This window comes from Podarcis raffonei, chromosome 14 (genome assembly GCF_027172205.1).
Source record: "Podarcis raffonei isolate rPodRaf1 chromosome 14, rPodRaf1.pri, whole genome shotgun sequence".
Lineage (NCBI taxonomy): Eukaryota > Metazoa > Chordata > Lepidosauria > Squamata > Lacertidae > Podarcis > Podarcis raffonei.
Window position 1 is genome coordinate 16,262,721 of NC_070615.1, and position 23,197 is coordinate 16,285,917.

At 44.4% G+C, this 23,197-nt stretch overlaps 1 protein-coding gene across 1 annotated transcript in view; it reads left to right on the forward strand.

The window, feature by feature from the left end:
* The first annotated feature begins 1,332 nt into the window (after positions 1–1,332).
* The window catches only part of TMC3 (transmembrane channel like 3), a 31,581-nt gene continuing 9,716 nt past the window's right edge, over positions 1,333–23,197 (forward strand). Inside the window, exons 1-16 of the mRNA XM_053364371.1 lie at positions 1,333–2,146; positions 4,261–4,802; positions 9,171–9,314; positions 10,699–10,774; positions 14,001–14,082; positions 14,952–15,058; positions 16,360–16,458; positions 16,571–16,713; positions 17,117–17,264; positions 18,262–18,305; positions 18,441–18,588; positions 19,284–19,393; positions 20,796–20,874; positions 21,449–21,712; positions 22,136–22,264; positions 22,982–23,049. Coding sequence (XP_053220346.1) covers positions 4,705–4,802; positions 9,171–9,314; positions 10,699–10,774; positions 14,001–14,082; positions 14,952–15,058; positions 16,360–16,458; positions 16,571–16,713; positions 17,117–17,264; positions 18,262–18,305; positions 18,441–18,588; positions 19,284–19,393; positions 20,796–20,874; positions 21,449–21,712; positions 22,136–22,264; positions 22,982–23,049 — 1,739 coding nt within the window. The 5' untranslated portion in view covers positions 1,333–2,146; positions 4,261–4,704. The remainder of the gene's footprint in view (positions 2,147–4,260; positions 4,803–9,170; positions 9,315–10,698; positions 10,775–14,000; positions 14,083–14,951; positions 15,059–16,359; positions 16,459–16,570; positions 16,714–17,116; positions 17,265–18,261; positions 18,306–18,440; positions 18,589–19,283; positions 19,394–20,795; positions 20,875–21,448; positions 21,713–22,135; positions 22,265–22,981; positions 23,050–23,197) is intronic.

The window sequence follows — 23,197 nt, forward strand, 5'->3', positions numbered from 1 at the left end:
CTGAATTCAAGAGTTTATGAACTAATTATTATGGCCAATGTTGGCTATCCCCCAGTGAATGCAGCAAAATGAGACTGAGGAGAAAGGCAGGATAGAAATTTGATTAATAAAAGAATGAGTGTCACAGCACTGTCAGGCAAGGAATGTCCAGATCAAGAAATTCACTCGTTATTGTCAAAAGTAGACTTGCATATTAGGGGAACGCATGCCCATCAGTCCTGCATCTCTTAGCTACTCCTAGGTGTGAGACTCAGGTGGTGCTGTGTTCCAGCAAAATACACATCGTTGCTTTCTCTTTGATGCCTGGGTTGCTTCTATGTGATAAGAAGAGATGTGGGTGGCGTTGTGGTCTAAACCACTGTCCCTCTTGGGCTTGCCGATCAGAAAGTTGGCAGTTTGAATCCCCATGATGGAGTGAGCTCCTGTTGCTCTGTCCCAGCTCCTGCCAACCTAGCAGTTTGAAAGCACACCAGTGCAAGCAGATAAATAGGTACCTCTGTGGCGGTAAACAGCGTTTCCGTGCACTCTGGTTTCCGTCACGGTGTCCCGTTGTGCCAGAAGCGGTGTGGTCATGCTGGCCACGACCCGGAAAGCTGTCTGTGGGCAAACGGCGGCTCCCTTGGCCTGAAAAGCAAAATGAGCGCCACAACCCCATAGTTGCCTTTGACTGGATGTAACCGTCCAGGGGTCCTTTACCTTTTTTACCTAGACCCACTGAATTCAGCAGTTTATGAACTAATTATTATGACCAATGTTGGATATCCCCCAGTGAATGCAGCAAAATGAGACTGGGAGGAAAGGTGGGGTAGAAATTTCATTTAAAAAATAATAGGAATGCCCAGAGCGAGGAATTAAATCATTATTGTCAAAAGTAGACTTACACATTAGGGGAAAGCATGACCCTCAGTCCTGTGTCTCTCAGCTGCCCCTAGGTGTGCACTCAATGAGGCAATTGCTGCAACAGAGAGGCCCCAGCCCGAACTTTAGCTTATGTATCTCCTTTATTTGAGGTGTGCGCAAGCAGGCAAAGACTACGCCTGTGTGCAGGGCCATCTTACCCATAGGTGCTAGGGGTGTGGGGCACCTGGGAGCTGGGTTCTCAGGGCTGCCAGGCCGAGAGTCCGGGGCCCGAGAGTTGAGTCTAGGGAAGAGCCCGCCCATCAGTCGGAGCGCCGTGACAGGCTCTTCTGCTGTGGGCTGCTCTGTGCCACAAGTTCAGGGGCGACCGAGCCAGCTGAGGCGGCCAGCCAGCTCCAACCTCCTGCATGCCTGGGCCTGGGCAACCTGGGGGGAGCACCCACCGAGTGGATCTTTGCATCCCGGTGCTGCATGTGCTTAAGACAGCCCTGCTTGTGTGTAACCTGTTTCTCTTCCTCTCACTGCAATCCTCTTCTGGTTCTGGAAGACAGTGGAATAGGAGGAGAAGGTGTAGAAGCCCTTGACTCTCCACCAGCCAGACCTCTCTCTCTCTGCTCCTGCACCTGTGCTTCACTCTCCAAGCCAGCAGCTTCTCCTGCCTCCACCTCTTGTCTCCTGGCTGTTACAGGTTCTCCCAGATCACTGCTCCCTTCTCCCAACCCTGCTTCTTCCATCGCCCACTCATCATACTGGCAGGGAATCTTCTGGACCACTTGTGTCAGCCACCCCCTTTCCTGTATCTCTGCCAATTGCTTCCAAATTTCTACCTTCTGCATTTCAGCTGCATCCTGTTCCTGGTTTCCAGCGATTCAGGTTCAATGCCAAATAATCCAATTAAGACGCTTTCAGAAAAGTCCCTGGTGGGCTGAATATATTTGTGACATCCAGCCTACGTTCAAAGGGGCCTGAGAAAGACAGTCTGACTGGAGTCGCACATGGAAGGTTGTATATTATCTGATGCTCGTCTGAGATCTTTAGTCTCATAGGGGCAGCCAGCAAAATTAGTTCAGAATCTGAAGTAGGCTGGGAGCTTGGAATCTGGTCCGGTAGACTTGGGCAGCTCCAAGGGACCCTGCTAATGTAGCTGCTGGGTATGTTGTCTCTGCAGGGAACTATATCATGTCTAAGTAGTCCTGGAAAATGGTACCCACTTAAGCTGTTATGGCTGTGAGCATCGCAGGATGCTTCAAGGGAACAGTTTAAGGAAATTATTATTTATTGCAGAAAGGTATTCCTTTTAAGTAAAAGCTTCTGAATTCAACGTTTGCTGTTCTTGTTCCATTTTATCCATTTCTGATGCTGTTCACATACTCTTAAATCCACACACAGGAACTTGGGCTTGGTGACAAGGTCCTCAACCAGTGTTTCTCAAACGTGGGTCTCCAGCTGTTGTTGGACTACAACTCCCATCATCCCTTGCTAGTTGGACCAGTGGTCAGGGATGATGGGAATTGTATTCCAAAAAACAGCTGGAGACCCTGGGAAACCCTGTTCTAGACTAAAGAATGGGGTGCTGTCACAGGACTGTACCTCCCATCACCCCTGACCATTGGCCATTCTGACTGGGGCTGATGGAGTCCAATAACATCTGGAGGGCCACAGGTCCCTCACCCCTGTTCTAGACATTTCTGTTGGTTATAATAAAATAATTGGTTCCCCATTAATTAATTTAAAGATTATTTTTTAGATGAAAGCTGCATTTAAATATGATTGTGTGTCAAAATACTCAAATTTAAATATGCATTTAATTTTCAGACTAATGCGGACAGGGAATGGGATGGAATTATGAGTGATAACATGTTAAATTGGCATGGGTCAAAAATAGTCCGATTCACCCATCCCTAAGTAGGTGCTCAAGACTATTAACTGATGCTTGAGACTAGACCAGTCAATCAGCCAATCTAACTGCTCCATTTTATTGTCGTTAAATCATTAGATGAGAGGTTTATCTAGCACCAGCATGAAAAGGGGCGATCCGGCAGCTTGACTCCAGTTTATGAGCAAAACAGAATTTCATGGGCTTCTGTGATGTTCCACACAGTTATCTTAAACCATTCCATCTGGGAACTCGAGATAAGCATTGCAGCTGAGAGATTGGAGGAGGGTATTTTGGAGTTGATATATCTGTGACGTTTGGCTGCTTATTTGTGCTTGAATTTAATCTGTGGCCTGATTGGCAATTATGCCAGCCAGGCAATTTTGTAGGATTGTGACTCAGGGGAGGTGACAGAGAGAGAAAGAAAAATTAATGAGGAAATTGTCTTACTTAATTTATTATCATTATAGTGCACTTTTTCTAACAATAAGGACAAAACATGTCCAGCACAGGAATGTGCGTGTGAGAAAGTGTTCATGAAACTTGTTTGTTATAGGTTTGGGCACCATATATTTTTGCACAATGGTTTCCTGGGATCAAGGAGTAAGTTCTCATTTGTTTGGATGCATTTGAATGCCATTTTGAATCAAGATGGTGGAATGAACTTTCCAAAGCTGCACTGGTTTCAAAACAACACTTTTAAAAGCATTTGATGTTTCTTAATCATGAGAGAGAATATCACTTAAAAACCTAGTATGGCTACCAAAGAGCGACAAAACGGGTTGGGTAAGAGAAGAATACTTCAGCCATTGCATTTTGGTTGCCTGAATGCATACAGGGTTTAACTATGGCCATTTAAAAGGGACATTTTTTCAGCTAACAATGACACAGTAGATTAGCTGGGAGTGTGAAGAAAAGCCAGCTGCCCTCAGCTACAAATCTAGTGGAGAGAACTTAATGTTCCGTCTTGAGAGAGGAGACGTATAAAGTGTGCAGAGGCCATGGGTGCCTAATATAGGCAGCTGAAGCCTCACATCCTTGCAAAATCTCAACCAGAGGACTCAATAAGAAATGAATGTGGCCCTCCAGGCATGTTTATCTGGCCCTCAGGACTCTCCCCAGGACGCCTTACTGGTCCTGCCCTGAACTCTCAAGTGCTTTTGCCTGGCTGAAATGTGTCTCTGAGCTGTGATAATGCCTTCGCTGGATGGAAAGAGGGTTGTGTGTGTGTTTGTGGAATGTGGCATACTGTGGAACAGTGGTGTAGCGTGGGTTGCCGGTGCCCAGGGCAGGGCAAGTGTTTTGCCCCCTGGTGGACTGGGCAGCTGGGGTATGGGTGGGTGCTCCAGGGGGTGTATACAGAGCCCACCTCCAATAGGCTCCTCACCTGCCCAGACATGAGGTTCCCCCAGGGCACAGCTTTAGGAAGCTCCGGTGTTACACACTTGAAATGCAAACGCTGCAAAATTACCCTTTTAAAATGGCGGCCACAATCATTCTTGACTCAGGGTTTTATTTATTTCTAGCGTCCAGAGCAGGCTGCATCGTTTGATGATGATTTTTGTGTGCCTAATGCAGTAGGCTTTTCCGTGGGAAAGCGATGCCTTGATGAATGTGTGCTACGAGACGTGTCGTCTTTTTCCTTTGCTGCAACAGACCAAGAGCACCACAGCTGCTCCCTTGGACGTGAAGGAGGAGATCAAGCATCGCTGCTACTGTGCTACAGGCTTTGGTGCACTGTACCTTTAAGATTATGTCTGTGTTTCCAGCTTTCTGGTCTTTCCCAGACTCAGGAGTGCCAGATGCCACCAAGAGGGGAAATAAGGGAGTCCACTTCAAGATCCGTCAGCTTCTCCTTCTGCTTTGAGATACGTGGTGGTACCCAATGCTTTCCCCCCATGTTCTCGAGATCTGATTGTTGCTGCTGCCTTTCAAAACCCTGAGTTTTGAAGCACCCAGAAACTCCTGAGATGTCATCTGGAGGTGCTTCTTCAGCAAAGTCCTGCAAGAGGTCGAAAACGGTGAAGCGCCATGCCAGCATCTACACCTACCAGGAGCCACCCCACAGGTGAGAGATTGCCTTTGGATAGGATAGGATAGACTAGAAAGGCTATGGGGAACCAGGTACAAAGAGAGACTGCTCCTGTTCAGGGTTGCTTCCACAAAGCTGCTGCTGAGGTTAGATTCTATTCAGTCCTTATTAAGCACTCTTGTTTATAGGGTGAATTTGTCCTGCATTCATCCTGATTTGCTTACAGGGTGTTTATACATCTTCATGTTATTCATTCATCCCACCCTTTTCAGTGCTTTTCCTTGTCACTTTCCAAACTGCAAAAAGTCAGATTCATACTTTTTTTAAGGGACTTTGCTGCACCTGGGTGACAGCACACTTCAACCCACTTCAGTTGCACAAAGCTAAATTTCTGGTATGTGCCGCAAAATAGTGACAGTCTGGAGAAGCCCTAAGAGAGGGAATTTAATTAGGTGCTGATTCTCTTATCCTTGCCTGACAGGCTTCACTAGCCAAAAAAATGCCCCCTTTTATTCAGCTGTTCCAAGTACAAGAGCATAGTCCCTTTGGGGATTTTCTCATTCTCTCTCTCTCTCTCTCTCTCTCTCTCTCTCTCTCTCACACACACACACACACACACACACACCCCACATCTACTTCCTTGTTCTTATTAATAGAAAATCATAGATGTCCCTCCTTCTGTCACTCAGACACCCAAGGAGTCTGACACACGGTTTAAAAATGAACACACTCAGAACACTATTCTGGGTATAGCACCCGCGCAGTCCAAATTAACAATCTAACCCAAGCACTGCTTTTACAACTGGCCTTTTGTAATGCCCTGAAATGATGCGTGCAGGAACCTGCATTTCAAAATTTTCAGATGCTGTTTCTCTGCACTTCCAGTGTTGAATTCCAACGCAGCGTATTTCTATTTCTGAAAGATCCCAGCTTTGATTGATTGATTTTGGCAGGGTGGCAAGCGGTTAAATCTCTTTGGTTGTTTATTTGTTCGGAGACTCGTTTTATGAATGTAGGAAAGTGTGGTCTTCTGCATCTCCTTCACACACACATCTTCACAACCACCATTACAAAGAGGAATACTGTCCATGAAGTTTATGCCTCTAGATGCTGTCTGAATTCAGTAAATGTATATTATTATTATTATTATTATTATTATTATTATTATTATTATTACTACTACTACTACTATTACGACTACTAGTAGTATTGTTATATGCGTACCCCACCTTTTCTCCGATGAGCTCAAGGCAACTTACATAGGTCTCCTTCTTCCCATTTCACCATCGCAACAAGCCTGTAAGGTAGGTTAGGATGAGAGATAATGACTCTGGCTCAAGCTTCACGTCTGAGTGGGGATTTGAACCCTGGTTTCCCAGGTCCCAACCCAACCCTCTGACCACTGCACCACACTGCCCCTCTTATGTGCAACAGGAAATTGTTAGCCATGAGTCTTGGTTAAAAAAAAATTCAGGCACATGCTGCCTCCTTCCCTCAGAGTGTAGTCCTGTGTGTATCAACTCTAATGTAAGGGGAACCCAAATAAAGCTCAGTGAGGCTTACTCCCAAGTAAGCATATATAGGATTGTTTTCCTCCTCCCTTTTCCCTTGTGTGTTGTGGATTTTTTTAGATGGCAAGCCTGTGGATAGGGACTCTCTTGATTGTATGTTTGCCCCTCTGGGAATCTTTTTGGATAAAGAGTGGGGTACAAATGCTCTTAAATAGATAAACATATAGGATGGCAACCTCAGTGGCAGAGGAATAATATTGCTTTTTTAAAACTAGGGTTGCTGTTGTCGTCATATGCATATTAACTTCGGAGCAAATCCAGTTGGGGGACCTATATCTGGCTAAATATGCAGAGGATCTGGTTGCAGAACCCTTTATTCACAGTCCTGGGGAACTGATGGCCTTGAGCCATTTATTCTTTTATTATTTACACATACACACATTTCTAGAAAGGAGCACTGTGTTATCAGTGCGGCTCAGACGGAAGACGATGCGGAGCTGCAATTAAATGTGCAGCGAGCGCTTGTAATGGAAAACGCAGACATGCCACTTCAGTCCTACGGAGCCATGTGTTTACAACAGGGTGGTCCAAAATGCAGGTAGTTCTCGAGGCCTTTTTTCCAGCCCTCGGCAACATTTGAACTCCCCCCCCCCCGAAAAACCCCTTGTGCTGCCTTCCCAAAGCCAGGTAAGAGAGTTGCTGGGCTTGAGGAAGGAAGCATGAGGGCTCTGGCAGCTTCCTAGTGTTATGTACTGAAGTTCTCACCCTGGGCCAGCAGGGGGATACTGTAGATAGTTATGCAAATAAGGGATCGAAAGTGACGTTCAGTGATTGGATAGTTACAGAAAGTTGTTATTGTTGCTTTGTAGTTGAGCTCTATATAAGCAGGTTGGCTGAACCCTTCAGTTCAGTTCTGTTCTGGCCTGTGAATAAACAAGAGCTGTTTGAAGAATCGCTGTGTCGTCTGATATGTTCACCCACAACTTAACACCTAGAGTCCCCCATCCTTCTTCCCAGAGCCTAGAGAGCCCTTTCCCAGCTTTGGGAAGAAGGTAGAAGGGCTCTAGGACCCTGGGAGAGCTTTGTGCCTCCTTCCCAAAGCCTGCCACATCACTTATCCGGCTTTAGGAAGGCAGTATGAGGGCAGGGGGCACTCAAATTTTGGCCTCCCTTCCAACATGACAAGTACAGCCTGTGGGTTCCATGTCTTTTTCCCCCCATTTTTTTTAATTGATTTTCCAAAATTTTTGAACAAACAAACATACATCTTAACTTTACTTGATCCAATCTTGGTAACATTGTTAAGTGACTTCCTCAAATCTCCCTGGCTGAATTTCAGTGTATATCATTGTAATAGTTTTCCAAAACCAATTTTCTCATAAAATTAACTTAATCACTTAACATCATTCTTTCTTTTCATTTTGACTTTAAACGTATTATTCTCTAACGTCACATATTTAAATCCTAAGCCTATCTGGTATTTGCAAGTTTTCCCAATTAAGTTATCTTAGCATATTTAACTAAATAGTCTTTGAATTTCATCCATTCCTTCTGGTACTCCTCCTCCTTCTGGTCGCGGACTCTTCCAGTCAGGTTGGGTAGCTCTGAAAAGTCCATTATCTTCATCTGCCATCCCTCCACTGTTGGGACTTCTGGTGATTTCCAATTCTTAGCTAACAAAATTCTAGCTGCAGTTGTGGCATACAAAAACAATCTAACATCTTTTTTGGGCAATTCCAAACCTATTATTCAAGAAGAAAGGCCTCTGGTTTCTTAATAAATGTATATTTCAACATTTTTTTTCAATTCATTATAAATCTTCTCCCAGCAGTCTTTCACCTTGGGGCAGGTCCACCAAATATGATAAAAGGTACCCTCCTTTTCTTTACATTTCCAACATAGATTATCTCTATTATGATATATCTTTGCTAGTTTTACAGGGGTTAAGTACCATCTATACATCATTTTCATAATATTTTCCTTTAACACCATACATACAGTGAACTTGACCATGGGTTCCATGTCAAAATACTCTTGTGGCCCGCTTGGTATAAAAAGTTAACCACCCTGGTCTACAAATAAAGTGCCTTGGTCAAGCCTTGAAGTCAGAAAGACAGGTAGCCCGGCTTATCTGGGACAATTTCAGTTCTCTCGGTTTCTTACTTTAACAATCTTAAATTCAGTTCTCCACATTTCTGCAGCAATTTGGGATTTTCTTAAGGAAAATAAATCTCCCCAGGAAATTTTTGTATCGTTTTGTTGCAGGTTTCTCCCAGTAGGCACATTTTTAATACAGTTTTGACTAATGTGCACATTTTTGCAAGCAATATAATTCTGCTACAATTTTGTAAGTTTTTTTCACTCATATGTCCATCGTTGTGCACACATTCTCCTAATGTATGGCATTTTTGTCAACACTGGTTGGAAAACTGCATCAAAAAAAAATCCAGGTAACTGAATAAAATATGGCTGGTTCATTTAATTTTCTTATTGTTTTGAATGAGTAAATGTGATAGATTTGTCTTTAAATGTGAACTGAGCTGAATTTCCTCCCTGGGCTAGATTTCCCTACTTGGGAGTAAGCTGAGTAAACTGAGCGATGTCTGATTAGAGATGTGTTGAAATGTGGTGTTGGGGGCTGCGTTTGTCAGTCTGCTGTTTAAAGCACAAAAGCATTCAGAAAATGTGGACTAAATTAAGTAACAGAGTCACAAGGATTGAAATATCCAACCATCTGTTTGTATGATGGGGGTTTCTAGATTATCTGCACTGATGCAACCTGTATGTTTTACTGATGCAACCTTTTGCTTTTGGCTGAAAAATCACTGTGATGATAACTCACCTTGCGCTGTGTGTGTGTGCACATGTACCATGGGATATCGGCCGTACCTAGCAACTCAGATGAAGATAATGGGGATGAGAAGGTTGACAGCAGTGACCCAGAACAGATCTTCCAGAATATACAGTTTCAGAAGGAGATCATGGCCAACATCCGTTGCAGACCCTGGCCCATGAGGCAGAAACTCAGGGCGTTAAGGTAATGGAAATTCTCCAACGACATCAGTCATTTCTGAAACATACACCCTTGTGGGTTTTGTGATCTCGAATCATTTACACTTTCCAAGAAACAAATCAATGGCTGCATCTGCCTAGTGATAAGCAGTGGTCGGCGGTTCGAATCCCCATGACGGGGTGAGCTCCCGTTGCTCAGTCCCTGCTCCTGCCAACCTAGCAGTTCGAAAGCACGTCAAAATGCAAGTAGATAAATAGGTACCACTCCGGTGGGAAAGTAAACGGCGTGTCCGTGCACTGCTCTGGTTCGCCAGAAGCTGCTTAGTCATGCTGGCCACATGACCCGGAAGCTGTACGCTGGCTCCCTCAGCCAATAAAGCGAGATGAGTGCTGCAACCCCAGAGTCGGCCCTGACTGGACCTAATGGTCAGGGGTCCCTTTACCTTTACTAATATTCTGTAAGTCAACAGTAGGACCGTTAATCTGCAGGATTTCAGAGGGTGATCTTAGGTCTACCTGGAAATAATACATACATACATACTTACACCCCGTCCATCTAGCCAGGCCTCCCCAGCCACTCTGGGCAGATTCCAGCAGGATATTAAAAACACAATAAAACATCAAACATTAAAAACTCCCCTAAACAAGGCTGCCTTCAGATGTCTTCTAAAAGTCAGATAGTTGTTTATTTCCTTGACATCTGGTGAGAGGGCGTTCCACAGGGCGGGCGCCACTGCTGAGAAGGCTATGTCAGGTCTCCTTCAGGCACTGTAGTAGTTAAACACCTTCTTCCTTAGTTTTTGTTTTCTTAAATTTCTTTGTTTAAGAGAAAACATTACAGACCCTCCAAGTGTCCCAATTTTCCAGGGAGAGCCCCAGATTTACAGAAGTCAACCCAGTTTCTGATTTGATCCCAAAATGTCTCACTTTTCCTTAGGACGTCCCTATTTTCATCGGAGAAATGCTAGAGGTTATAGAGTTATGCGACCCCCGAGCCAAGTAAACCTTTAGAAGACATCTGAAGGCAGCTCTGCATAGGGAAGGGTTTTTTCTAATGTGGAATGTTTTATTAAACTTTTATATGTATTGGAAGCCGCCTAGAGAGGCTGGGGCAACCCAGTCAGATGGGTGGGGTATAAATAATAAAAATATTATTATTATTGAATCGGACATCCCTCTTTTCATCAGAGAAATGTTGGAGGGTATGGATTTAGCATTGTTGCAATGCTCCAATTTCTTTTAAGTGTAGAGAGAGAGGGGAAGGTCCACAAGGCTGGCTGCATTTTGCAGCAGTATTTCGCGCTCCTTGGCAAGTTCGTTAGGTGTTATTTATGAGAGGGGGACGTCAGGAGCTGGGGATGTAATGAGATTTTGGCCACGCGGAATGAATCTCTCGTCTTCCTCGGCAGACAAGCCAAAGAGATTGTACTGAAGTACGAAGGTCGGCTGACTCGAACGAGAGGCTACCAGGCAGCCGGAGCTGAGGTTGGTCTGTTTTTCATTACAAGCTCCTGAACTCGCTTTCCATGAAAGTGATTGAGGATTTCCACTGGCAGAGGGAAATGTTTCCAAGTCATCATTATTAACTAAATGGAAAAAAAGAGGGCAGAAAGGTAGCGGTTGCCTGCGTATCTGTCTGGCAGAAATTCTGAAGGGGAAGCTTTCACAGCCTTGCAATATATATACAGTGGTACCTCAGGTTACATATGCTTCAGGTTACATACGCTTCAGGTTACAGACTCCGCTAACCCAGAAATAGTGCTTCAGGTTAAGAACTTTGCTTTAGGATGAGAACAGAAATCGTGTGGGGGCAGCAGGAGGCCCCATTAGCTAAAGTGGTGCTTCAGGTTAAGAACAGTTTCAGGTTAAGTACGGACCTCCGGAACGAATTAAGTATTTAACCTGAGGTACCACTGTATAGGACTAAATATATATAAATATAAAGGACTAGTGGGGCATGTCTGGCACCGCCCAGGAATTTTTAGAAGTATAATTTCTAAGTTTGGACCCATCATGCCAAAAATTGCCCCAAGTCATGCCCAAGTCACATGCTGGTCTGCCATCTTGATTCAAAATGGCAGACAGCAACATGGACAAAAACTGCCTCCCCCACCTCAGGAGCCCTCCTGCCAAGTTTAGTGTCAATATTTCAAGAGGCAGCCAAACTTTTCGAGAACCGTTTTCCCAAATATTGTTACAGATTTGGGAGGGATCCCTCAAACCCTATAAATTAATACAGTGGTACCTCGGGTTACATACGCTTCAGGTTACATACGCTTCAGATCATCCATGAATCTGCCCAACCCTATTTGAAAGCCACCACTGCCTCTTGTGGCAGCGAGTTCCACAGATTTAACTGTGCTCTGGGTGAATTGCTCTCTCTTTATCTTCTAGCATTCAGCTCTGTCTTATGTCCAATACAGTGGTACCTTGGGTTACAGACGCTTCAGGTTACAGACTCCGCTAACCCAGAAATAGTACCTCAGGTTAAGAACTTTGCTTCAGGATGAGAACAGAAATTGTGCTCCGGCAGCGCGGCGACAGCAGGAGGCCCCATTAGCTAAAGTGGTGCTTCAGGTTAAGAACAGTTTCAGGTTAAGTACGGACCTCCAGAACGAATTAAGTACTTAACCTGAGGTACCACTGTAAATGGTAGTGTTTACCCCTTAGCCATTTCTTCTCCTGAAGATATCCTTCAAGGCAGTGGAGGTTTAGATGGGCTACCTTCCCAGGTTGAAAATTCCCATCTACCCCACACTTCCCTCTCCAGAATGTGCAGAAACCACCTTCTTGACTGTTGCACCCACTAATGGTCATGTTCGCTCAATCCACCAGAGCTCACATGCAGCGGAAGTCGCTGACTCACCGAGGGTTTGAGACCCATCAGCTACCGTCACCTGGTTTAGCCGACCAATCAAAGCTGTTCCTGGAGTGTGGCTGCTGTCACATGCTGACAGCTTCTAGGAACCATTGATGGGAGCTGAGTGCAGGGTGGGGCCCAAAGGTGGACAAACCACCCTAGAAGGAGCATGTGTCCCTCACCGGAGGTACTTACTGAAGTGTAGGTGGGTTCCCACGAGGCAAGACACAGCGATAACAGCAAGAAGCTTTATTGAACCACATAACTGGGAAACAGGGGCAAAGCAACTGCTTATATACATTCTTGAAAGCTTGGGCCACTCCCACTCCCAACGTGATTGGCTGTCTAAACTTCCAAGCTGCGAATCATGACTCACGAGTTCAAGGGCCAATGGCAGAGGCCCAAATCCTGAAATGTTCTGTGACTGGACATCATGTATCGAATCAGAACACAGGAGCTCAGAATCCTTAGTCCAGACTCAAGCTCAGGCAAACACAGACCACTGAATACATAACACTAACCCTCCCCTATACACCCCATGGAAGTTGTAGGCTAGCCACATCTGGAGGCCGGCAGATGCCCCTTTGCTGCTTTACAATATATTGCCTTTGGTGTGGTTTTCTGATTGATCGAGAAGGTCTGTGCCATCTGTTAATTTTTTGTTTAATTAAAATACTTCCACTTACAGCAATAAAGCCTTGGAAGACCCGTGGAATTAATTAGCTTTGACCACGGCATTGATTATTCATGAGTTAAGAAAAATCTGGCTCGAAAGAAATTGACTGTGCATGAGCAACTAGCGACCAGAGAAGGCGGCCACTTGAGATTGACTAATGGGCTGAACCATCACAGGCACGGCAAAGTTATTGCTTTCTCAATACCATGGAACGAAAGGGTCAAATGAGGAATTTTGCCCAAAGCGCAGTTCAGCATGAAATGGAGAGTTACTCCATGAGCAAAATGTCTGAGGAATTTTAAAAGAAATACAGTGGTGCCTCAGGTTAAGAACTTAATTCGTTCTGGAGGTCTGTTCTTAACCTGAAACTGTTCTTAACCTGAAGCACCACTTTAGCTAATGGAACCTCCTGCTGCTGCCGCTGCGCCGCCGCTGCACGATTTCTGTTCTCATCCTGAAGCAAAGTTCTTAACCCGAGGTACTATTTCTGAGTTAGCGGAGTCTGTAACCTGAAGCGTATGTAACCTGAGGTACCACTGTACATGTTATCAAATGTCAGAGAACTTTCTCCTCTGGGCCAGGTTTGAGGGGGACACTGGGGATCCCCCGTGTCATTATAGTCATATGTTTGTTTGTATTTTGTTTTGCCAAAAAGTGTGCCCAAAGTGGCTTGCAACATATGATATGAACACAAAAGTTGTTGTTGTTGTTAATACCCCATCTATCTGGATGCGTTTCCCCAGCCACACTGGGCAGCTCCTAGAATAATAATAATAATAATAATAATAATAATAATAATAATATGATAAAACATCAAACATTAAAAATTAATAGAGAGGACTTGGTTGTGGCTGGGGAAACCCACCCAGATGGGTGGGGTATAAATACAACAACAACAAATTTAATAATTATTATTTTTATTAAACCACTCTGGGAATTGTAGTTCTGTGAGAGGAATTGGGGGGGGGTGTCTCTTAACAACTTTCCAAGCCCTTAACAAACTACACTTCCCAGGATTCCTTGGGGAAAGCTGTGACTGTTTAAGGTGGTATGATACTGCTTTGAATGTACAGTGCAGATGGGACCTAAATGTTGAGAACGATCCCTTGTGTGGGCAGAGTGTATTCCTTTCACGTGAACTAAAGCTGTTTCTAATATGTCTGTGTTTTTCCTAGCTGTGGCGAAAATTTATTCGGCTTGCATATAACTTTGTGGTCATCTTTATTCCCTGGGAAATGAGAATTAAGAAAATAGAAAGTAAGTATGGAGGGAGGCTAATTAACTAAGATGTTGCCTGTCATGGGAAAGTGCTGGGAATAAGGCTTTTTCTTTGGCTTATTGAAAATATTATATTATAGATAGATAGATGATAGATGATGATGATGATAGATAGATAGATGCTTCCAACATTTGTCAAATTGAGCCAATTTAAAAAAATTAAATCAACATTCCCTTATTCTTGAGCTGAGGTTCTAAAGCACACTTTCCTCAGAGTAACACTGCAATCTTGCCTGTTTCTACTTGGAAGAAGGGATGGAAGAATCTGCCAACTTCAGTCTGTCATTTCCCCTCCCAATCTAAAGTTTAGTTCGTCTCATTTATGAATCAGTTTGTGATTATCAGTGCTATTTTGGTGGAAAAAGAGGTGCCGGAACTCACCACGAATGCCTTCCATGTTCTTTTAGCATGGCAATTGCACCCATCTGAGAGGTTCTGGGTTCCGGTGAGTTCTGGCAGGGGGAAAAACCCTGATGATGATGATGATGATGATGATTTTAATGCGGTGTGAAAATTCACCAGCATTATTCTGTGAATTTCTCCTAATGCCTGGGAGAGGGCAATCTCTGTGGTAGCCTCTTAAGCTGCCAAAATCCCCCCCCCCACAGGAGGGACCTTTGTTATGCAGCTACCATCAAATGCTGAAGACCTTCAAATGCTGAGGACCCAGGCTTTTGCCACTTCAGATGTATGTTTTTAGGGCCCGTGTTATTTCTGTGGGGGCAAGTTGTTAGAAACTCTTTTTAATATTGTGTTTTAATTGTTGTTACTCATCCTGGGACCATGGGGGTGAAGGGAATAGAATAGAATAATCATGCTAATACTCCCCTCCCCTTTTGTGGTTGAAGGTCACTTTGGCTCTGGAGTCGCCTCTTACTTTATTTTTTTGAGATGGCTATTTGGAATCAATATTGTTCTCACCATCATGACAGGAACATTTGTTGTTTTACCAGAGGTAAGCAATGCTTGTTTGATGGTATTTCTTGGTGGGATGTGTGGAGAGTTCTTATTTATTTATTCAGTTTATTATTGCCAGTATTTTTTTTTAAAAAAAATAAGCAGTGGTATGTGCATTTTATTTATTTATTTATAAATTAAAGCATGTATATACAGTCATACTTCGGGATGAATACGCGTCGGGTTGGGCAAATTCAGGTTGCGCTCCGCGGCGACCCAGAAGTAACTGAGCACGTTACCTCCGGGTTTCGCCACGCACGCATGCGCAGACCGTCAAAATAACGTCATGCGCATGCGCAGAAGCACTGAAACGTGACCCGTGCATGCGAAGACACGCGGAACGGTTCCCGTTCGCATCCCGAGGTACCACTGTACTGCATTTTGGCCCTCAAAAGGGCCATTCCAGGTGGTTTGCATACAATTTAAAAATTGAAAGCAATAAATATCTAGGTGGTATTGCAGTCCTGAGCTGTTTTCACATACCCTCCAACATTTCTCCGATGAAAATAAGGACATCCTATTCCATAAGAATAAGAATAAGAATTTTATTATTTATGCCCAGCACATCAGACTGGGTTGCCCCAACCACTCTGGGCAGCTTCTAACATATATAAAAACATAATAAAACATTAAACATAAAAAACCTTCCCTTTACAGAACTGCCTTCCAAAGTCTTCTAAAAGTTATATAGTTACTTATCTCCTTGGCTTCGGGGGGTTGCATAACTGCACACCCTCCAACATTTATCTGATGAAAATAGGGCTGTCCTAAGGAAAAGCAGGACATTCTGGGGTCAAATGTCAAGGTTTCAGGGAATTACAATCCCTGAACACTGTCTCTATTAAGTAATGGTGTTGCTCCAAGCCAAGTCCCACCCCCTCAGTCCCTCCTATTCTACACCACCCCTAATCTGAGCTTTCTGCCTCTGAGCTTTCTGTTCTACTACTCTCAATGCACGCCTGGTTCTGGGCGAGGGGAGTCGGGAATGCTTTCTAGAGACACCGAGTCTGTCAACTGTCCCTCCCCTGGTGCATCGTCTTCCTGCTGCTCTCTCAATATTTCCCAGCTTTCCCCCTCTGCAGCCTCTGAACTATGCCCTTCTGCAAACCACCCTTCTAAATCTATACTGTTCTCCTCTTCTCGTAAGGTGCAGGGAGGGGGGGCAGTCCCCACCATTCCTCCTCAGTCCAGCCCCTGAGATCAAATCAAAAACTGGGACGGCTTCTGTAAATCCGGGACTTTCTCTGGAAAATAGGGACACCCGGAGGGTCTGTTTAAACCTTTGCTTTGTTATTACAGATCCTGGCTGGAGAGCCCTTTGGAAGCACTCCAAGCAAGAGCATCCCTGCTGGGCAAGAAGAATCTGCACAAGATCTCGATACAATCTGGTCTTTGGGGGCAAGGCGAAAAATTATATTATCGTATCAGCGATTGATTGGGCCTTTTTTCTTTCGATGGACTGGGTGGCTACCCTGCTAGATGCTGATTTATTTCCTTGGTGTTTCCACAGGGCTACCTCCAGTACTCGGTTTTATTCTACGGCTACTACGGACAGGCGAGGAAGATTGGGACAGCAGGCTACCGGCTGCCCCTTGCTTACTTCCTCGTCGGAATGGCCGTCTTTGCTTACAGCTTCATCATCCTCTTAAAGAAGTAATGCAGCTCTTTTGCTGAAGGCAGCGGTCGCCAAACTTTGGGGCATGGGGCAGACATTTTTGATTTTCGAGAAAACGCTGTGGTCACAAAATGGTTGCTATGGGGCATGTGGGAGAGGACGGGCAAGTAGGGGCTGGGCATCAGGTTCAGCCAATGCCTGAATCCCAAATCCAGAGATGGGTGAATTCAAGGTGGGATCCAGGCTTTGTCCAAGTGAGGTCACGGTTGCCCCGAGTTGGGCCACCCAAAGCGAGCCAGAGTTGTAAGGGGGCAGGGAGTTGGGCAGGGAAACAGAGGCAGACAGCCTCTGCAAAAAAAAAAGCATGGGTTTATTTGCAAGCAGGTTTTTCAGCCTTTGAGCAACTCACATTTATGCAACATCTCCACTGCTCTTATCCAGGATGGCTAAAAATTCAAGAATGAGCCTAGCAAGCGCTTCTGATGAAAATTACACATTTTGTTGGCGTGTCTTCTGTGCCTGGGATTATCTCATTGGCAACCCTGAGGCTGCAGAGAGCAAATCAGCTGCCATAGTTAACAGCATCAGGGTAAGCAACTGGTCTCTGTAGCCGGAAAAGATGCCTGCCTGTGATTATTGTGCGTGAGGCAAATGTGTTACGGAGCGAATGCAAAGAGAAAAGAAAAATGCAATACATTAATGCTCCAAAGGTGCAATTCTTGTTAGTGTTTGAAAGTAACACTGTTCGGTGGTAATTGTAGATGCAGCTCTGCAAACAGCAGACAGAACCTCGAAGGGATCTGTGGAAAAAAACAAAGATTCTATTTTTTTGCCAAGGAAACAGATGACTTTAGAAGAATTAAGAGCTCTTCTTTTAATGGATTGCTAGCTACAGGGCATTATGACCTGCCAATAAATCATAAAGACTTGCATTTCTAAAGAGAGAATAATAATCATCTAGTAGAATCTAAGTAGACATGGAAATAGCAGCACATGGTCACTCCTAAAACCTATTATTCTAAGAATTCAAATGGTCTGCCTCTCTTTTCTGAGTGGGGGTGGTAAAAACAACAAAAAGGAGTTGTGGACCCTAAAAACCTTGACTTGCACCCTAACAGTTCTCTAACACCTTAGAGCAGGCACAGGCAAACTCGGCCCTACAGATGTTTTGGGACTACAATTCCCATCATCCCTGACCACTGGTCCTGTTAGCTAGGGATGATGGGAGTTGTAGTCCCAAAACATCTGGAGGGCCGAGTTTGCCTATGCCTGCCTTAGAGAGGGACAGGAGAGTCCAAAAGGGGGCTGACCCAACATTGCAATCCTATGCATGCCTACTCAGAAGCAAGTTCCACGAAGCTCACCACATGCCATAGGAGCCAACTCCTAGGGGCCAAGGTCCCTTTGCCCCCCAATAAAATATTTGAGGGGGCTGCCCCCCAGAGTTGATGGTCATTGCCATCCAAATGATAAGCGTGCACTGCATCATGTGATCGATTATGTGGGGCGGGGTTTATGTGCCCCGCCCCCAATATTTTATTTAGGTTGGCATCCCTGCTACATGCTATTATTTTTGTTTTTCACAGGAAGCCATACTAGAAGAACAGGAAAAGAAGAAAAGCACAAACATGTATGTATATGTATCATTTCCCAGCCTGTGTTCCACGGTTGCAAAAGTGGAATTGTCTTCCTCCTGTCCTTTTGAAACAATATGAAAATGACTTGCTGAAGCAATATCCATACTTTGTCCTACCCTTGTGTAAAGGGCCGTGACCATAAGCTTAAGGATCATCGCCAACATCCTTGTTCTCCTCTCACTCGCCGGAAGCATTTACATCATTTACTTCGTAGTGGATCGATCCCAGAAATTAGAGCGCACGAAAAAGGAGCTAACACTCTGGGAAAAGAATGAGGTAATAAAAGCACATCCTCTTCGTCTCCGTCTGCAGTATGGGGGCGATTACCGTAGATTGACCTTTGTTACTGGGCTATCCACACTTAAATACAGGTTTTTTAAAAGACATTTTCTCTCAAAATACACATTTTTAAACCTTATTTTGAATATGGGTTTTGAGCCAAGAACTGGGAGCCACAGTTTATGTAGAAGTGTGGAATCCAAGAGAGAGCAGCAGTTTGAGCTGAACATTAATCCGAGATGTGTGGATCAAGTTATTCTGCACCCTGTTTAGCAAATGATTGAATTCCAAAGGGACCCCTGGCGAAATTGACGTACAAACTGCGAGACAAGCACAACTGTGACTTTAAAGAAGAATGGGAACTTTTTACAATTTATTTAAAAAAACAAATGAATTGGACTCCTTGGCAGGTTTTGAATAAACATACTCAAATTTATTGATTGTTGACATAATAGACAGATAATTTAAAGATTTTTACAATATGCAGAGAACAACATGTGTTGAAAAATCAGAGAGAGGAGCTGAGGGAAGGTTCTTCTTGGGAAGGGGCGAAGGGAAAAATTAGGGGGGGAAGGAAGATAATATGTTTTAATAATTTGTTATGTTGAAATCCTTAATAAAAACTATTTTTTTAAAAAAAGAATTCCACAGGGACCTCTGCTAAAAATCACACGTGTCCCTCTTCTTTCCAGGTAAGTGTTGTTGTCTCCCTCATCACAATGCTCGCTCCTTCTGCCTTCGAATTGGTTGCTGCACTAGAGATGTACCACCCTCGAACAACCCTACGCTTTCAGCTTGCCAGGTATAGGAAGGCAGGCTGGACTAATTGTATACAGTGGTACCTCATGTTACATTTGCTTCATGTTACGTTCTTTCAGGTTACATCCCACGGCGACCCGGAAGTACTGGAAAGGGTTACTTCCGGGTTTCACCGCTCGCGCATGCGCAGAAGCGCTAAATTGCACTTCATGCATGCGCACAAGCGCCAAATCGCGCTGCGCACCTGCGCAGATACCCCACTTCAGGTTGCGCTCTTTTCATGTTGTGAACGGGCCTCCAGAACGAATCCCGTTTGCAACCAGAGGTACCACTGTACAGTGGTACGTCAGGTTACATACGCTTCAGGTTATAGACGCTTCAGGTTACAGACTCTGCTAACCCTGAAATAGTACCTCGGGTTAAGAACTTTACCTCAGGATGAGAACAGAAATCGTGCAGCGGAAGGCCCCATTAGCTAAAGTGGTACCTCAGGTTAAGAACAGTTTCAGGTTAAGAACAGACCTCCAGAACGAATTAAGTTCTTAACCTGAGGTACCACAGTATCATATTTTTGTCTGTATGGTAGGGCTGGGTGATGCCAGGTTTTCAACATGACGGTGTATCACCAGCTAAACATCGCGATATACTGACACATCACAATGTTGATAAGGAAGGAGCGTCAAGCCCCCTGGCCCCAAAAGATGCCAGGGTGAAACCGCTGCTGCTCCCTCTGTCGTCAGTGCTCGGCACATGGAGGGAGGAGCAAGGAGCACTGGTGCTGGCCCTGTGAGGCGCCGGGCTTAAATTTCCACCTCTCCCTCCACCACCAGCGCCTGGAAGGAGAAAAAAGGCAAGGCACTGAGCGGCAGACATGCCCCACCCACAATATACCAGCGGGTAAAGACGCCATCACGATCTGGTCCTCAGACTGGTCCTGGTTGATGTATCAATACATTGCCCAGGCTTACTGTATGGTACAATGGGGAGGCAGTGGTTGGGTGGCAGAACATCTATTTTGCACGCAGAAGGTACCAGGTTTAATCCCTGGCATCTCCAGGTAAGGCTGGAAATATCTCATATCTGATATCCTGGGAAGCCACTGCCACTCAGTGTACAGTGGTACCTCAGGTTACATACACTTCAGGTTACAGACTCTGCTAACCCAGAAATAGTACCTTGGGTTAAGAACTTTGCTTCAGGATGAGAGCAGAAATCGTGCTGCAGTGGCTCGGCAGCAGCAGGAGGCCCCATTAGCTAAAGTGGTGCTTTAGGTTAAGAACAGACCTCCGGAACGAATTAAGTACTTAACCTGAGGTACCTCTGTATAGGCAAGAAGACACTGGAACAGATCCAAGTGTCTAACTCAGTATAATTCAGTTTCCTATATAGCATTGTTAACTGATGGTAGCTTTCTGGACTTGACGTTTCTGTTTTTGTTTTGACAGAGTTCTTGTCTTGTATCTGGGAAATCTATACAGTTTGATCATTGCACTTCTGGACAAAGTGGACAGCATGAGCATCGCTGTAAGTTGCAAATCTCGACTATCCTTGGAGTGTAAGCTCTATGCTTTTTATTTATGTTTTTGGCCTTTATGTTCCAGCTGTTTTTCTGAGGAACTCAAGGTGAATAACAAGTCAAAATGCAAAAACAATATTTCAAAGGTATTAAGAGGTTCCAAATGCATAAAGAAGAGACCGAGGGACAGGACAGCTTACTCTATGGCATTAACCCCTTCAAGCATTAATTAGACAAGCATGCTGGCTATATGAGGCTGGTTATCCCATACTTTGTTGTTCTCCTCTGAACCGCTCCCAGTTGGTAAGATGCTGTGCCCACTGATTTGCCTTATAGGGCTGTTATAAGGGCTAGACAAGAGCCTGCTTAAGGAACCTGTCACCCTCCAAAAGTGGTGTGCTCCATATTCCCATTGTCCCTGACCATTGGCTATTGGCTGATGAGAGTTGGAGAGTTGGCCACAGGTTCCCTAGCTCTGTCCTAAAAGATCCAGATCTCCAAACTGGCTGGAACCAGGATATTTTAAGCACCACCTTCTTAAAGCTTAAGTTTATGAGTTTGACTTTTGCTCCATGATTTCAGGAATCTGAAGTTCACAACAATGGAAGCACCACCACAGTGGTTGCCACCACCACCACCACCTCAGCTACTAAACTTATTAGAGAAGACAACTTTTCAACAATCATTCCCAGTATGCACATTATGAGGACCAGCACCTTTCTTCTGGTTGACAACCACACTCAAAGCTATGCTCTACCCATCAGCATGGTGACCAACAAGACAGCATCTTATGAATCCAACACTCAAAGCCACCAAGATCAATGCTGGGAGACCTATGTTGGGCAAGTAGGTTTGACCTTTATGTGACACTAGACAGGCAGGAACCCAAGACAAGGTCTTTGCAGGGATGGCAGCAGGATTGATGAATGGTTCCACCGTGGAGATCTGTTGAGCCCCTTATATGTTAGCTATTGGATCAGGGATGGGGATTCTGTTTCCCTCAAAATGTTGCTGGGCCAATTGTATTCACTGGATTGATTTCCATTCCAAACATGGGACAGACAAACCAGCTTTGTTAGGCAATTTCTACTCCCATGTCTGCATTTGCTGGAATTCTCTGACATTCCTACCCATGACTAAAGCGTGTGCAACACTGACACAGAATAGAAATAGTTTGATCCATCTATCCCTCTTCCTGGCAACAATGGAAGACACAGAGGGGCATCCCTTGCCCTGGAATATGATATTTCTGCATCCTTCCTGTTTCAGGAAATGTTGAAGCTGTCGATTATTGACATGCTCTTCACCGTGGCGAGCATCCTGTTGATTGACTTCTTCCGTGGGCTATTTGTCCGATACTTAAGTGACTGTTGGTGCTGGGATCTGGAAAGCAAATTTGTGAGTATATCTTTCCTATTAGTAAAGAAGGAGAAGGGGAGGTAAAAACTGGGGGCACATTACACAGGCATGGAGGTAGCTGCTGAAAACCACATCCCTATATTGCATCGCCCAGCCCTTTCGCTGTAACACAATGGTGGGGGATCTGTGGACCCTACAGATGTTGTTGGACCATTAGTCACTCTGGTGGAGCTGATGTGAGTTGCAGTCCAGCAACATCTGGAGGGCCATAGTTTCCCTACCACTACTGACGATTGTATCTGTGATTATTATAACACCTCCAGTCAATAGGTGGTGCTGTTCCACATCCTTTGTTGTTGTTGTTTAGTCGTTTAGTCGTGTCCGACTCTTCATCACTCCACCCAGTTAATGTTCTATACCTTGTCCATCTTGTTCTTCTTTCTTTGGGGGTTCTTAAATATGACAGATCTAAACTGGGGGGCAAAGCACTGTTGTTTTAACTTTCTAATTCGTTATAAAGTCTGCTCTTCTAAGTGAGTGTTAACAATAATTTCATTTAGCCACCATGCAACATTCCCCATCTTTGCTTTACAGTAAGCATCACTTGGTATTCCAGCCAGATCTGCTCTCTTTAGGACAAAGAATTATATTGACAACAGGCTGTGGGGTATTATTACATTAAGAGTGCCATAGATGAATATTTACTCTGGAAAAAAAGAGTGGCTTTCTAGTTCTGTACTTTTGTTTACTTTGCAGCCAGAATATGGAGAATTCAAAATAGCAGAAAATGTCCTGCATTTGGTCTACAATCAAGGGATGATTTGGTAAGTGAGAACACATATGGAATTTTGTGGGAGTTGTGTGTTTTTTTAAGTTGTAATTGCAATTGATTTTATTTTAATTTTATTCAATATTTGCATTCTGACAATAATAGTGAGCTCAAAACAGCTCAGAATGGCATTAAAAATTAAA